The sequence below is a fragment of the Gracilinanus agilis genome, chromosome 1 (genome assembly GCF_016433145.1).
Source record: "Gracilinanus agilis isolate LMUSP501 chromosome 1, AgileGrace, whole genome shotgun sequence".
Classification (NCBI taxonomy): domain Eukaryota; kingdom Metazoa; phylum Chordata; class Mammalia; order Didelphimorphia; family Didelphidae; genus Gracilinanus; species Gracilinanus agilis.
This window is the reverse complement of record NC_058130.1, coordinates 229,055,240-229,072,747: the sequence shown is the minus strand read 5'-3', so window position 1 is coordinate 229,072,747 and position 17,508 is coordinate 229,055,240. Positions and strand designations below refer to the sequence as shown.

Here is a 17,508-nt window from a genome sequence, read left to right as displayed (position 1 = left end):
CAATCAGTTCCATCAATAAATAATTATTAAATGACAGGCACTATACTATGTTAGGGATATAAATAAAAGGCAATTTCTACTCTCGTGGAATTCACAGTCTAATGAGGGAGATGACACACCATAATCAAGCTTTACACAGTATAAATCTGAAATAATCAACAAAGAGGAGGCACTAGAATTAAGGGCGGTCAAGAAAGGCTTTCCAAAGAAAGTAGGATTTTAGCAGAGCCAGGATAAGCGGAGGCACTAGAATTAAGGACGGTCAAGAAAGGCATTCCAAAGAAAGTAAGATTTTAGCAGGGCCAGGATAAGCCAGAAGATGGGAGATGAAAAGGAAGGGTCTTCCAAGCATACGACATGGCCAGTGAAAATGCTCAGAGTTAAGTAGGTCTTAAAACGCCAAAAAGAAAATTTATTAATTTTGATGGTGGAGTGGATAGGGGCCTGTGAAATTTATTGAGCTCAGGGGAGTTGCATGGTCAGACCTGTCCCTTAAGGAGATCACTTTGATCAGTTTGACAACTGAGAGAAGGATGGAGTGGAAGGGGAAGTGGCTTGTGGAAGGGAGACCCCTCAGCAGGCTATTGCCATCATAGAATCTCAGAACAAAAACCAGGTCTGATTTCTAACTCATTTCATTTGCTACTTCACTGGGGAGCCTTCCTTGAAGAAAAAAAAGATTAATTAACATAATCTGATCAGCAAGTAACTGGCATCTTCTCAGAATGTTGTCACAATGTGAACTCTCCAAATGATATAAACAACTGCTTCTATCTGTTTACACAGCAAATCATAAATATTCTATTTAAATATTCAGAAGAGTCCCCAGAAATATCTAAGGCACATGAGGGACAAGCAAATGTTAACTTATTAATTATTCCAAAAATATCTTCTTGAGTTCAGTGTTAACATACGATTAATCTTTATAACACCATCCTAATAATGAAACATTTTATACACAAATTTGTCATCCCTCACCCAAAGTATGTCTTTTCTTCTTTGTAAGGAATAGCTGGTGGCTACAGCCTCCAGGTGCATGTGTATAAAAGCAATTTATAAGTTACAAATATCAGAAGCAATTATAAAAATTGACTGCTTGCCAATACGTAGCCCTTGGGAAAGGAACTGATTAATGAAAGCAAGCTTTATATAAAAGCCAGAGTTGTGTATATGAATGTATCAAAGGAGCATACACACACACATGCAGATACACAAGTGTGTGCAGGCACACACACACAATTTCAACAACCAGCCCAAGGTTGTTAATTTAAATATCATATAACAAAGCCTCAAATTAAAATTAAAATTCAGATACATTTGTAGAATCTGATAGAATTATTGGATACCTTAAGTAAAAATATAAATGAAAATTAAAACAGATACATTTGTAGAACTCTGATAAAAATGGTAGAATTTTAGGCACTGGTAGCTAGGTAATAACTCTTTTAATAATGTCACCATTTGTTACTATTTGCTTAGGTTTTGGAGGCCAGAGATTGCCGGGGGGAAAACAGGCTATTTTTCTCCAAAACATTTTTAACCTTGTGTGTACCTTTTTGTAAGCAAAAGAAGATGATTTCTAGTTGGAATACATCATTTAAATGGCATTACAAATAACAAAAATGAGTCATTTATCTTTCTTTCTGAATGGCTCAGCAATAACTATAGAATCACAGAATGTGAGAGCTAGAAAGGATCATCTGTTCAACCTAATTATTTATTTTCATAAATACACAGATACCACTTACCATAATGACATACAGCCATTTCTGCAATGACCTGGCAAATGTTCAAGCTTATATAGCAACCCATAATAAGTATGTCTAATTTAGCGATTGGCTGATTCTTTTGGAGCATCCCTAAATTCCTTTTTCGCTTATGGCCTAGGCAGTGTTATCTGCTTATGTTAATTACTCAAGGTTAATCTACACGCTGATTTCAGATGCATTTGAGTCTACTCTAATTTCAAACGCTTTGGATTCATGTTGAGAATAAAGATTAGAGACTAGAAATGAAAATTATTATCAATATCAGAAACCACTAAACCATCTAAAGATCAAAGTTTAATTGGAAATTGACAATTCTGCCCCCAAATCCCATGGAGAACACTGAATGTCATAAAGGTAACTGGGAACTCAAAAGCACTTTTCTAAGGAAGATGGAATTTCAGCAATGCAGACTTCTTAAAAAAAAAAAAAAGGTTCATCAATCAGACACAACTCAAAAGAGAATCCTACCATAAATCTTCCTCCTTTTTTTCTTTTCCTTGAACATTCAAATCCAAAGCTGATCTATATACTGCTTATAAGATGGACCCCAAACCACTGAAATCTTTTCAAATGAACATTGCTGAAAGAACGCTTTTGTGTATTTACTCTTCATTTCTTTGTTACAAAGAGGAGGTAAAGGGGTTGGAGGTTGGGGCCATATGTGGTGATGGCGAGGACAGGTATCCAGACTCAAGATTTAATCAGTGTAGGGGACTCCCAGTGAGGAAACTACTTCTGCCAAACCAAATAAAAATCCATCTTGAAACCTAGTCTTGAAGGGTTCATTAGCAGGACGTTAGAAGATTCAGTGACTTGTCCAGAGTCACGAAGATAGTATGTGGCACAGCAATTTTTCTTAAGTTCAAGGTTGCCTCTCTCTATATATACATTATTGAATATTCTATAATATAATATAATATAATATAATATAATATAATATAATATAATATAATATAATATAATATAATATAATATAATAATATGTAATATAAAATAATAGCCATTAGGTGGGCTAAGGGTAGGGGGATAGGGCAGAAGCGGAAGAAAACACAGGAAAACACCAAGACATTTAAGTTTTTCTTTTATCTTATGTTCTTTTCTAAAGTGATATTTGTGGGGGCAGCTAGGTGGATATAGTACCATGCACAGAGATGGGAGTCCAGGGTTCAAATTTGGCCCCAGACACTTCCCAATTGTGTGACTTCAGACAAGTTACTTAACCCCTACTATCTAACCCTTACTGATCTTCTGCCTTGGAACCAACACTTAGTATCAATTCTAAGACAGAAGTTGAGGGTTTAAAATAAGTAAATAAAATGATACTGTGCAGTAGCATGTTCATTTGGGACTGAGTAAAATACCATATTGTTTCATTTATCAGTACTAAGTGAATGTAAATATATATAAATTCTTAAAATAAGTTAGCTCTAAAAAGCCAGAATTTAAATAACTATCTGAGGAACAGACCAAAGCTTTTCACAAAACAAATTCCAACTCTCAAATATCAATTAAGCAGGAAGACAGGGAATTTTATATTGCTTAAATATTTCAAATCATATCCTTTTCTGAACCGTCATCTTGCCTTGCTCCTCGAAAAAAAAAACCAACTATTTTAGGGGAAGCAGTTTTTCTCTGAGCAGCCAATTTGAAGGCGCCCCAAATTCAGATTTTCTTAGTGTAAAATCTTTTGCTACACCTTAAAAAGTTGGCAAGAATGGATTACTATGAATATGTAACTCTGAAATAAAATATGAGCATTTTAAAAGTAGGGATGGGAACTGCACCTGTGGCTTCACTGGTAAAGGGACATCCTAGATAAAGGGGCATCCTGGATAAAGAAACTCCATTTTCCAATAGGAGTCAGCAATTTAGAGTTTTGGAGAGCTGCCTGAAGCACTAAGAGATTAAGTGCCTTACTGAGGTCACCCTGCCATTGTGTGTCAAGGACAGGAATGGAACCTAGGTCTTTCTGGCTGCCTCTCTTTTAAAGGTCCACTTTAATGCAACCTCATGATGGTGGTAGAGAAATCCTCAGGTGAAGGTTTTCTTAGAAGAATGGCGTCACGGTTTGGTCTATAACTAGAAAAAATATCTCAGCAGGTGCACATCAATGAACTAAATCATCCCAAGTGAAGGGCACGGGTACCTCTGGCTGACTATTGAATTCAAGGTTCACTCATTTATTCCGGGAAGCCTATCCTACTTGTTGCCATTAAGTGGGACCAAAATAGACTTAGAAAAATGTCACGCATTTTCTACCTTGGCACCCTGGTGCTGTTTTTCCATCTTTGTCTATAGCTGTCTCTTTGATACCATATTTGAGTTTCTGGCATGTGTACTGAATTTAGATTAAGAGTAAAAATTTTTTAAAAAGCAAGAATGAAATGGGAATCTACCCCATGTAGAAAAAAGCTAATATCTAATAAATAGCGAATATTAAAATAAAAACTTGCGAGAGATCTCAAGTTACCAAGTCACTAGTCCCACTGTGGCCTCTTTCAAGTAGTGACACCCTAAAATCAATCTAGAAAAAAATTGAGAGAAAAGCTGTAAAATTTCCATAAATTATGCTATAACCTCCATGAGAAACTAATTTTTTTTTTGGTCTTAAGGTGAGGAATGCATTTATCCACAACTCATGAAAGACCTTGTCTAGTGAAGGTGCTGAAAGGTCTGTAGCATGCATTGGGATTGCATTTATTATGTTTCTGTTGTGCTTGTAAAATACAAATATTCAATGTGGCAAATTGGCAAGAGTGTGTTGACAAATGTTTAACAACTTTTCTACTCCAGATAAAAAAAATGTATAGAAGATTGCATTATTAACATTTTCTCCATCAGTTTTTTAAGTCTAAACCAATAGTGTCAAACTCAAATAGAAACAGGACCACGAATCTAGGGAACTACTTTAAAAAATACAAACTATATGTAGGGATTATAAATTTTGATAAAAATATAGAAATTGTAAGTTGCTTTAATTATCATCTAGAGCACATTTCTTCTCAGTACATCCATGTGTCAATAGGCCTTCAAAAACAGTAGTATGAGTCCTTTCCTAAAGATTTTTTTCTGCCACTAAAAACTAAAACATTAAAATGCAATTTCTCTATATGAAATCCTAATTTAATATCAGATACCCCCCTGTGTAGCTATATAGCATAAGCCTCAATAAGCAACATGTACATTAACTGATATATGAGAGGGATTCCTCTAAATTAAGGATTTTTAATCTGTTTTGTCATGTGTTCCTTGGGCAGTTGAGTGAAAGTTAAGGATCCCTGATCAGAATGTTTTAAAATAATGTTTCATTTTAATGGCCAAATGGTTTATTTTAAAGTATAAAATAAAATGCTACAGTTTGCAAAGGAAGCCAATTACATATATTGCCCTAAAGATGTAATTTTTTTTCTATTCAAGTTTACAGATCGCCTGAAATGTCTCTGTGGGGCCTCTTAGAAGTTGGTAGACTCAAGGTTTAAAACTTCTGCTAAATGTACATTGACTTTTAAGTTCTACATTTGGATTAGAATCCTTTTATACTTTTCATTTAGTTTTGATGTATTTCTCTTTAATACCTTCATGAAAATAATTATGATCTGAACACTAGTTCTGAGTGGACAGTACAGTATTTCAGAAACAATGACTGCCAGGATTCATGGGATTTAGTAAACTCAGGGGTTTTCAACATGGAGTCCATGGCATCAAAGGGGTTCAAGAATAGATTTCAGGGGAATCCATGAACTTGAGTGAGAAAAAGTTATATCTTTATTTTACCTAAACTCTAACTGAAACTTAGCATTTTCTTTAATTATGAGTTTAAAACCAGATCAAATTGCTTACCAACACTGGGAGGGGAGACAGAAGGGAGAGAGGCAGAAAAACTGGATCTTATAGTTTCAGAACATGTCATGTTGACAATTGTTATTACATGTAATTGGGAAAAATATTTTTAAAAAAGAAAAAAAATTATGAGTTAAAAAAAACCAAAACATTATTCTGAGAAGGGATTATTAGGTTATACCAGACTGCCTAAAAAGGTCCATGAAATAAAGGAAGTTGAGAACCCCTGTTCTAGTCTAATTCTCTCATCTTAAAAATGAAGACACGGAGACCCAAGAAATGAACTTATTTGCCCAAGTTCACACAGGTAGCTTAGGCACAGAGCTGGAATTTAACCAAGATCTTCTGACTTCTAATTCAGTGCTCCTTCCACTACCTCATGCCGCCTTATCTGTAAAATGCCATTAGAAACCCGTATGGAATGTTCTGTGCATGTGGGCTATTTGGAGATTTCATACCTGGTACGGTTTGTGCTGTGGCTTCCGTGGTGATGGTGGGAAGGGCCATGGGCTGCTGCTGGCTAGAGCTCACTTCTGGCTCTGTGCTAAGCGGGGGTGACAGGGCTACCTCACAGGATGGGACCTGATTGGGCAGAGGTGGGAGCAGCTCCTCAGAAGCCACTTGTTCCTCTTGTCCTGGGATCTGCAGAGCAGACAGAGGAATGCTAATCTGTTTGTTAGAATTGGATGTGCTCACGGGCATCTGAATGGCCACCTGTTGGCTGGCCCCGTGGGTACCGGAAAGTCCTCGATTGGGCGAAGCCAGGGAGACCTTGATGGGCTTCTGGACCGTCTGTCTGGAGATGATGGGCGGAGAGGCAGAGACACTCTGGAGGTCCAGTTCTGTGCCGAGACTTGGGGCTAAATGGGGTGCCGGCTTGGCTGGCCCAACATAAGAGGGACCGGCGTGAGCCTGAGCTTTAGGCTTTGCCATCTGTGTGAGTGAGAGTGTGGGACCGTCCACCCCTCCTGTGAGCTCGGCATTTGCCACAATGTAATAATCCTCAGGAATCTCCTGCTTGATTTTCTTGATGATGACGTCGCTGCTGCTTTCGTCGATGACCTGCGACTGGGTGCTTGAAAGGACCGAAGATGGACAGATGCCGGGTCTTTTCCGAGAAATGCTTTGAGATCTTTGGGTCTGGTGTTCAAAGTCACTGTCCTCATCTGTCACAGAAGACTCACAAACCATGTCAAAAAGAGTGGCTTCGTCTTCGTACTCTTCTACAACTTCATCCAACTCCGAAGGCTCGCTACAGTAAGAGAAGTCGCAAGAGTCTCTCGTTCTGTTACAGTCCAGCTTCGTCTTCACCGGCCTCCCCGGGTACCTTTCTACGGGGCTGGTCTGCGTCTCAGAGGGCACGCCAATGATGCTGGGACTATCAGAATTGAAACTCCTGTTGTCCTGGAAACAGACCCTCTCCTGGGAGCCGGCCCTACAAGTGGCGGTCAGGGGCCAGTGATAAGCGTGGCCTGCGCTGCAGCCCCACATTGCTGTCAGGTTGCCATGGGAACCTTCAGAAAGCAAATGTTTCAGATTTGGAATGAGGCTACAAATGGTCCCATGACTATGGGCCCAGCTGACCAGTTTTGAAAGATTTTCTGATGAGGTATGAAGGCAATCCTCCATGTTACAGGATCAGCAGCTTCTCTCCTAGAGGGGGAAAAAGTTCAAAATAAAAGTTTATTACTACCTCAAACTATAATTTATCCTCTACCAAGTTCATTAGTTTTGCCATCAAAAAAGAACTTACTACCTATCACACATTAGATTATCAAAAAAAAAAAAAGCATGAGGAGAGTTTTTATTCTGAATAAAGAGAGATAATCATGACAAAATTTAAAAGTCCGAACAACTATACCTATATTATCAAAGAAGTTATGCTCCAAAGATACACATGGTTTGCTGTTAAAATCTTCATCGCCTGAGGTGAAATAATAGAGGAGATATAGAAAACATTCTAGAATATCAGAAAATGGGGGTGATGGTTCACAGATAATACCAAATACTAACTGAAATGCTTAATTTTTTTTTAAAATATAAAGCTGGGAGTCTGGACAATAACCAAGGGCAATTGTATGAGTTAGGGGTGGGGAGAAGAACCCAGAGACATCTTCAGAAACAAAAGATGGGAAGCAAACCAGAATGGGAAGAGTGCTTTTCCCTGCTTCTAGACCTGGAAGCAGTTGACGACACAGTTCTCAGGCTGTTAGATCTAATCTTGGACTCACTGGGAAAGCAGAAAATTATTGAAGGTGATATGATAGAAGAAAGTTCTATTACTCTATATCAAGGATTCTTAACCTATTTTGTGTCATAGACCTCTCTGACAGTCTAGGGAAGCCCATGGATCCCTTTTAGAATGTTTTTAAATACATAAAAATAAAATAGAATTAAAAAGGATTTTTTTTTGAGACTGGTTTTCTCTACCTTGCCCAGGCTGTAAATGCAGTAGCCCTGATGGGTTCAATCCCACTGCTAATTGGCCTAGAAGCCTAAACCTACCTGGTTTCTAACCTGGGTTGATTCATCTCACCTTAAGCTACCTGGTGGTCCCCTGCTCTCTGGGATTCACCAAATCAATACTGGGCTTAGTGTGGACCCCTGATTGAATTTAGACCTATTATAGCCAGGAAATCCCAAACTTAAGTATATCCAACAGCTCCCAGTGTCCTCTATGTCCAGCCAGTTATCAAAAAATTTTTAACTTAAAAATTTCCCCCTAACATTTATTTTTTAAAATGTGTTTCAAATGTCCCTCCCTCTAGTCCATTTCCCATCCACCCCACTGAGAAGGCAAGTAATGCTACCCATTATACATGTGAAATTATACAAAACATATTTCCATGAGCCATACTGCCAAAAAAAATCAAGAAAAATAAAGTGAAAAAATGCTTCAATTTGCATTAAAGAGTTTATCAGTTCTTTCTCTAGAGGTGGATAACATTTTTTTTATCATAAGTCCTTTTAAAAAGTCAAGAATCATTAATTATATTGATTAGTGTGGGTAAGTCTTTCATAGTCAATCATCACTACAATATTGCTATTACTGTGTATGCTTTCCTGGTTCTGCTCATTTCACTTTGCATCAGTTCACAGAAGTCTTCCTAGGTTTTTCTCAACTCATCCCCTTCATCATTTTCTATAGCACAACAGAATTCTATCACAATCATATAACACAACTTGTTCAGTCACCCTTCTTAATTTCCAATTCTTTGCCACCATTAAAAAGAGCTGCTATAAATATTTTTGTACATATAGTTTCCTTTCTCTTTTTCTTTTATTTATCTCTTTTGGATATAGATGTCATAGTGATATTGCAGGGTCAACGAGTACACACAGCTTTATAGCCCTTTGAGCATAGTTCCAAATTTACTTTAAACTAATTTCCATTTATAAAGGGAATTCAGAAAGTCTTATATAGTTTTAAACTTTAGTAGTTTATGACATTGTGTACTTTCAGTGACATGAGAATATCATTTAGTTCTGTCAGATACCATGATACAATGAAATAATGAGATAATAATGAAATAATCAGAATCTTTAATACATTTGAAGGGAGATGTTGGCATATATTCTAACCTTGTTTTTGCATTTACTCAAATATTTACCTAAGTTTGATTAAGTTATATGATCCAGATAATCTCTTCTGTTCAACTTGGCTATCTTATTTAATTTTATTTATTATTAGGCAAATGGTGCCCAATATAGTACAAGAATGAGATCAAGGAAATCCAGGTCTCTAGAAAGCAGAATATAACTTTCATAGATCATTAGTTACTTTTTCCTTTAATGGAAAAAAATGACAAAATGAGGAAATGTTGAAGGAGTATTGATCAAGGAGTCAGCAGCATCCACAATGGGGTAGGAAGAAACAAATAAGCATTTATTGAATATGTACTATGGGCCAGACATTGTGCTAAATTATTATCTTGTTTTATCCTACTTTGTAAGGTAGGTGCTATTTATTATCGCCATTTTATTGTTGAGAAACTGAGATAAACAGAGGTTTTAAGAGAGAGAGCCTGAATCACAAGGCTAGTAAATATCTAAGGCCACATTTGGATTTGGGTCTTCCTGACTCCAAACCCAGGACTCTATCCACTGCTCATATTATTTATTAAGCACCTACTATCTATCAAGAATTAAGCTTGGTACTGGGGATAACAGTGAAACAGTCCCTGCCCTCAAAGACCTTCCAGTCTAGGTCAGGGTAACAGTAGAAAGACATGGGTAGGATAAAGAAAGTTTTTAAGGCCATACCACAGTGTCATTTTAAGCTTTAATAACTAAGACTTTGGGGATACCTTCCATACAAAACCTACAATGACAGACACAGGGAGTCTGGGAGAGGAAAGCAGATGTAGCCAAAGGAACCAGGGTGGGCTTCATGAAGAAGGTGGGTCCAACAGGGAGAGTCTTTAAGGAAACTTGGGGCTCCTGGAGCCAGAGCATCACATCCCTGGCTGGGATACAGACACTGCAAAGACAGAGAGGGGAAAGTGACTCTAGTTATTAAAGAGAGAAACAATGAAGTGGAACCTTCGGAATCCTAGAAACTATGTTTCCAGTCATGGCAACCAAAGTCAGCTTGCAGTTTTTTTGGTAAAGGATAATAGTCTCTCTTCAAAGAGAAAATTATATTAGACTGTGGTAGAAGAGGGGAAAAATACAAAAATATAACAAACAAAAAACAGGGCTGGTGGTTTCACTGGTCAACATTTTATTCTCTCTGAGTCACTTTAGGGGCTCAATTTCTTGTCACGGATGGTGGAAAGGCAAGACCAGAAAGAACACACTAAATGTTATCATAGTAACAGAAGCAGTATTATCCTAAGGCTAACCCCACACTTCAAAGGTAAATTATGCTATGTAAATCTGATTTGTGGTCCCCCCATCACCACCACACACATACCCTCTCATCTACTGACAAGCATCCTCTAGCTCCCGAAGAGACACGAGTCAAGGTCTTCTCCAAAAATTAAGGAAAAACAACAATTCAAAATATTTTCTTCATTCCTCTATCTTCTTCCCATTTCTGGAAAGCAATGAAATATTGGCAATACCCTTATTTACACCATGATATAATACATACTGGCTTATATGGTCTGAATATGTAGGGAATATAATACAATAATATGTCTGAAGTACATTCTGAAAGGAAACAGGTCTAAAAATAGACAATTGACACTGGAAACTGGTATGGCTAATACAAAAGGAAGTATGTTTGTTAACACAGGGCCAAGGAACTGGCTGGTAGAACTGCCACTAGAAGTCCTATAACCTTGATCAATTTTGTTGAAAAATCAACATGTTCCCCTCCTAATGTCTAAACCACAGAGAGAGGGAGGGATGGCCAATAAAAAGATTTAAGGAAGAGAGAAATCAGATAATCTGATTTTCCATTCAATCACCATAGAGTCTGGTAAAAGAAGACTATGCTTATCATACTCTAATATTTGTATTAAAAAAGAATGTTGTATGTTCAGAGAAGAAGATGGAAATATGTGGCTAAATATCAATAATAGCTTACATTTTTATACCAACCTAAGTGCTTTATATATAATAATATGTAATAATATAATAATAATAACAATTACCATTTATAGAGCACTTTAATATTTGGAGAACATTTCATATGCATTATCTCATTTGATAGATGATATATTATAATGATAATAATCACAATAACTCTGGGAGATAAGTGCTATTATTATTTTCATTTTCCAGATGAGGAAACTAAGGTATAGAGAATTAAGTGCCTCAAATCACAGAACTATTGTCTGAGGTAGAATTTGAACTTGTCTTAATTTCAATTCTATCACACTTCTAATAATACCCTTGCTGGTTTTATTTTCCATGGCATTTAATCCTTGTAGGATTGATACTAAGACAGAAGGTATGGGTTAGTAAGAAGTAACTAAATAAAAGTATAAAATATAAATATCATATATTTACATAAACATAAAAAGCATAAAATTAAATAAATAAATATATTAAAAATGAAAGTATAAAGTACTAGACTATTTCAAAGTGGTCATGATCCCAGGGAAGCGTCAATGATAAATTTGGAAGGTGTAGTGTAACATGGAAAATGGCAGGGTGGAATTCCTGCAAGACACAGGGTCAAGCCTCACCCAGAATTCCAGGGGACCCCCCCCCCAGAGAACTCTGGGTGAGGCTTGACCCTGTATCTTGCAGGAATTCCACCCTGCCATTTTCCATGTTACAGTAGTCACTACCATTCTCTTCTCACATTACTGCCTTTTTTTGGTACTCTCCTTTTGAAAAAGCGTCAAGAAACCTCCTAAATGGTAGCTGTGGCTGCCACAATCACTGAGGGAAATTTGAGAGTTGATAAGGAAAAAACAGAGGTAAGTGGGGAGATTTGTTGTCATTGTTCAGTTGTTTTCAGTCCTGTCTGACTCTCTGTGACCCCATTTGGGGTTTTCTTGGCAAAGATACTGAAGTGGTTTTGCCATTGCCTTCTCTAGCTCATTTGACAGATGAGAAAACTGAGGCAAACAGTTAAGTGATGTCTCTAAGGTCATACAGCTAGCTAGTAAGTGTTTGAAGCTGGATCTGAACGCAGGTCTACCTGACTCCTATGCCTATACAAGCTATTTACTGGTTTAGCACCTTTATAGATAAAAATGGGAGAAATAATACATCAGCTTCTTAGTTTGTAAATAAGATCACTTATATCAGGGAAGTAATATGGTACCATGAAAGGTACTGGAACTGCAATCAGAAGAGCCACGTCTAAAATCTTCACTCTACCATTGCCCATCTTTGGGGAAAATCACCAGGGAGTCTGCTTGAATTTTTTACTTGTAAAAATGAGGCAAAGCTAGACTAGATCAGTGAGGTCAAACTCAAATAGAAAGGGATCCCTGTGAGCTACATACTGACTTAGAAAACAAAGAATTAACATTGTCTATATTATAATTTTTTTAAATTTTGTTAAACATTTTCCAATTATACCTTAATCAGGTTCAGGTATACTTTAGGAGTTTTGCTGGCCTGCAGGCCCATGGGATGGGAGTTTGATACCCCTGGTCTAGATGGTCTCTAAGGACCCGTTCAGTTTTCCTTCTATAATTATATGAAACAGATGGAGAAGCAATGTGCTTTAATAGAAAGCTAGCCTCTGAATTAGAAAGACCTGAATTTAAGTCTTGCTTCTGACACAGACTAACTGTGTGAGCCTAGGAAAGTAATTTAACCCTGAAGACTACTGGCTGATCTGCATTGGTTGAGAGATTTTCCTTCCTGGAAGATACCTACATTGAGAAAACCATAGGTTCAGGCCAAATATATATAAAAATGAAACAGATGCAAAGAAGTTTTGGTGTGATTTGTTCCAGCTTGGGAAGCTACAGGTTAAACTTCTATATCAGAGAAAAATAGGAAACTATGCATAAAAGAGATCTTCAATTTCACATACAAACTTCTTTTTCCTCCCTACTGTGTATTTGGAAGGTAGCTAGGTGATACAGTCGATAGAGCACTGAACTTGGAATCAGGAAGATATCTTCATGAGTTCAGATCCAGCCTCAGACACTTACTAGCTATGTGACCCTGGTCAAGACATACAGCTGGTCAGCGTGACCCTGAGCACATTAGTTAACTCTGTTTATCTCAATTCTTCATCTATAAAATGAATAGTGAGAAATGGGGAACCACTCCAGTATCTTTGCAAAGAAAACCCCAAATGGGCTTATAAAAAGTTGGATGAGTGAAAAACAAATGGAAAACAAGCTCTACAAGGAAACACCCATTTTATTTGGTGTTTGTTAAGTTCAGAACTTTTAAAATAACATTAAAAATAAACAAACAGAAATTTAAAAGCAAAAATAAATGAAAGATACAAACATTATATTTTGTCTAAATAAAAATAATGTATCGCTCAGTCAGGAGACAATTATTAATCACATACAGTATGAAGGAATTGCATTAAATCAACAATCAATCTGTTTTGAGACTGAATCAACAAACTTAAACTGCAGTGATCCTGCTTAGTGACTAGTTTTCATCTTTTAGGGAGAATGGTTGGGGACAGGCAAAGTGTATGGGTAGGGAAATAGAACATTTTAGTGTCATCTTTTATATTATAAACACCCAATTATTGCCATAACATGGCAGGGAAGTGAGGCTGGGAGGTGGGGAATGGAAGAAATCCAGCAGACATAATTCAAATATACCTACCATCATAACTTTCTTCAAGGAGTCCCTAGAGAGGTTTTATGAAACTCAGGTGGTAGTGGGGGCAAGAAATAATCTAAAAATTTTTGCCATTTTAGTTGATGGACCCACTGACTAGTACAGCTAGAAAGAAAAACAAAAAATAAGAAATAACTTTGGCCATTTTATAAGAATAACTTTTTTTTTCTGGTCCTCTGTTTATTTTACTAACTATAGCACTTGGAAGAACAGAAGGAGCACACTCCATATTTTTCCATATTCTACTGCCTTGGGGCAAAATCTATTCAGCATCCTGAATATTGAAATTTATCTGAGTAAGTAGGGTGTTAAAAGGCTTTAGCAATGAAAAAATTATTTTAAATCCATAAAGTATGAAAATATAGGAGGAAGAAAGGATTCGATAAGAACATCATTATGGAACATCACTACAGAAGGAAATTTATGGCAAGTCAGAAAGTGTGGAAAAATCCCAAGTTTTATAAAGTAGCTTTGGATTCACAAAGTATTTCTGTGTGAATTGAATACATTAGTGAAATTGTTCAAATGGGGCTTACAAAGAGGTAACTCAGAACTCAGGATTTTATTTCACTACAATAGGGAATATTATTAGTTTTCAAATGATCACTTTAATTTTGCAATTATATCCTTTCAAAAATATCATCATATGTAACAAAGGAGATGAGATGTTTAAAATTTTATTGATATCTTTTGTTTTTATATCACTTACATTTTACATTATCCTTCCCCCTTCCATCTCCCAGAAAGCCAGCCCTTATAATATATAAAGGAAAGGGGGGGGGGGAACAGTTGATCAAAACATTACAATCAATTCATCAACCGAGTCAGAAATTTTATGTAATATTTCATGTTCAGACTCCCTGCCCTCTGCAAAGAATGAAGGGAAGTACATTCTAATATGTATTCTTGAGGTAAGCAGATAAAAGTCTTTAAAGCATTTTAAAACTAGGAATTCTTTGAACTACAGTTTTTTAAACCATCACTTCAATACTTGTGAAAATAAATAATTTTTTAAAAAAAATTTCTGGACTGTTTTATTTGCCCTGAAGTTCACTGAAAAGACATTGAAACTTAAAAAGCTACCTTAAAAAAGTAATGAATTCAGTAAATTCCTGATAATGCCCCAGTATTAGCACCATGTAGTCTATAATATAAAAAAAACCCTGTCTATGTGCGCATAGAAAGATGCCTGCTTCTCTGAATAATCAGATGTATTATGTCCACGTTTAAAGAACTATTTAATATTATTCAAAGCCAGACTTAACTAGTTCCTGCCCAAGTAGAAACTACTTCAATTGCTTCTCTCTACCTTCTGAAAGTTATTCCCAAACAGAATGTAAAGGCACCTTCTGATGATGGATTTACTCATTCTTCGTTTCATCCTCCTCAGCTTAAGGCTTCACTATAAAATAAGCCTTCTTCCTAAACACAATGAGCTCCAATTGTTCAGAATGTCTAAATTATTATTCAAATGATTGACTTCCACCTAATCATTGGTAGATAGGTTAAATGAGGTTTCCAAATTTGAATCATACCACATATGGTAGAACTACCTATATGGGCATCATAATGATTTTATACATAATTTATCATAGGGAGCACCCTCAATTGTTCTTAGACAAATGAATAACTTATAGCTTGTAAATGCCTTTAGAACAGCTTTTGGTCTCAGCACTCCTTAATACACTTAAAAATTACTGAAGATCCCAAAAAGCTTTTGTTTCTGTGAGTTTTATCTATTTGTATTTGTAGTATTAAAATTTAAAACTGATCAATTTTTAAAGTATTTATTTTAAGAATTTCAAATACTAATAATAAATCCATTACATGTGCAGCTAAGTGGCACTGTGGGTAAAGCACTGAGACTAGAATCAGGAAGACTCGTCTTCATGAGTTCACGTCCTGGCTCTGGCACTATTAGCTGGGTGATCCTGCACAAGTCACTTAACCCTGTTTGCCTAAGTTTCTCATCTGCAAAATGAGTTGGAGAAGGAAATGGCAAACTACTTCAGTATCTTCCCCAAGAAAACCCCAAATGGACACAAAGAGTCAGAAACGACTGAAAACAACAAAACAACAGGATAGCATAAAGAACATATTTTGTTAAAATTTTAATTTTCCAAAACAAAAAGATTTAGTAAAAAGAGTGGCATTGTTTTACACATTTTTGCAAATCTCTTTTTACTGTCTGATTTAATAGAAGACAGCTGGATTCTCCTATCTGCTTCTGCATTCAGTCTTTTGAAAGACTGTTGTTTTGGTTGAAGTCTATGGAGAAAATCTGTCCTCACACAGATTATGTAGTTGCAAAAGGGAGAAATATTTTTTTTAATTTAAACATTTATTAATAATCATTTTTAACATGGTTACATGATTCATGCTCCTACTTTCCCCTTCACCCCCCGCACTCCCCTCACCCATGGCCGACGCACTTTTTCACTGGTTTTATCATGTGTCCTTGATCAAGACCTATTTCCAAATTGTTGGTGGTTGCATTGGTGTGGTAGTTTCGAGTCCACATCCCCAATCATGTCCACCCCGACCCATGCGTTCAAGCAGTTGCTTTTCTTATATGTTTCCTCTCCTGCAGTTCTTCCTCTGAATGTGGGTAGCATCTTTACCATACATCCCTCAGAGGTGTCCTGGGTCATTGCAATGCTGCTAGTACAGAAGTCCATTACATTCAATTTTACCACAGTATATTAGTCTCTGTGTACAGTGTTCTTCTGGCTCTGCTCCTTCCGCTCTGCATCAGTTCCTGGAGGTCTCTCCAGTTCGCCTGGAACTCCTCCAGTTTATTATTCCTTTTAGCACAATAGTATTCCATCACCCGCATATACCACAGTTTGTTCAGCCATTCCCCAATTGAAAGACATACCCTCCTTTTCCAGTTTGTTGCCAGCACAAAAAGCGCAGCTATAAATATTTTTGTACAAATCTGTTTATCTATGATCTCTTTGGGGTACAAACCCAACAATGGTATGGCTGGATCAAAGGGCAGGCATTCTTTTATAGCCCTTTGAGCATGATTCCAAATTGCCAGCCACAATGGCTGGATCAGTTCAGAACTCCACCAGCAATGCATTAATGTCCCAATTTTGCCACATCCTCTCCAGCATTCATTACTCTCCCCTTCTTTCATTTTAGCCAATCTGCTAGGTGTGAGGTGATACCTCAGAGTTGTTTTGATTTGCATTTCTCTAATTATTAGAGATTTGGAACACTTTCTCATGTACTTATTGATACTTTTGATTTCTTTACCTGAAAATTGCCTATTCATGTCTCTTGCCCATTTATCAATTGGGGAATGGCTTGATTTTTTATACAATTGCTTTAACTCTTTGTATATTTGAGTAATTAGCCCCCTGTCAGAGTTTTTCGTTATAAAGATTTTTTCCCAATTTGTTGTTTCCCTTCTGATTTTGACTACATTGTTTTTGTTTGGACAAAAGCTTTTTAGTTTAATATAATCAAAAGCATTTAATTTACATTTTGTAATTTTCTCAAACTCTTGCTTGGTTTTAAAGTCTTTCCTTTCCCAAAGATCTGACAAGTATACTATTCTGTGTTCACTTAACTTATTTATAGTTTCCCTCTTTATATTCAAGTCGTTCACCCATTCTGAATTTATCTTGGTGTAGGGTGTGAGATGTTGATCTAGACCTAATCTCTCCCA

The 17,508-nt window shown here is 36.6% G+C and overlaps 1 protein-coding gene across 1 annotated transcript in view; it reads right to left on the bottom strand.

Moving 5' to 3' along the window:
* Window positions 1-7,238, bottom strand: part of KIAA1958 (KIAA1958 ortholog) — a 43,073-nt gene extending 35,835 nt beyond the window's left edge. The window contains exon 1 of the mRNA XM_044657476.1: window positions 6,068-7,238. Within this exon, the coding sequence (XP_044513411.1) occupies window positions 6,068-7,238 (1,171 nt within the window). The remainder of the gene's footprint in view (window positions 1-6,067) is intronic.
* Between the last annotated feature and the right edge of the window lie 10,270 nt (window positions 7,239-17,508).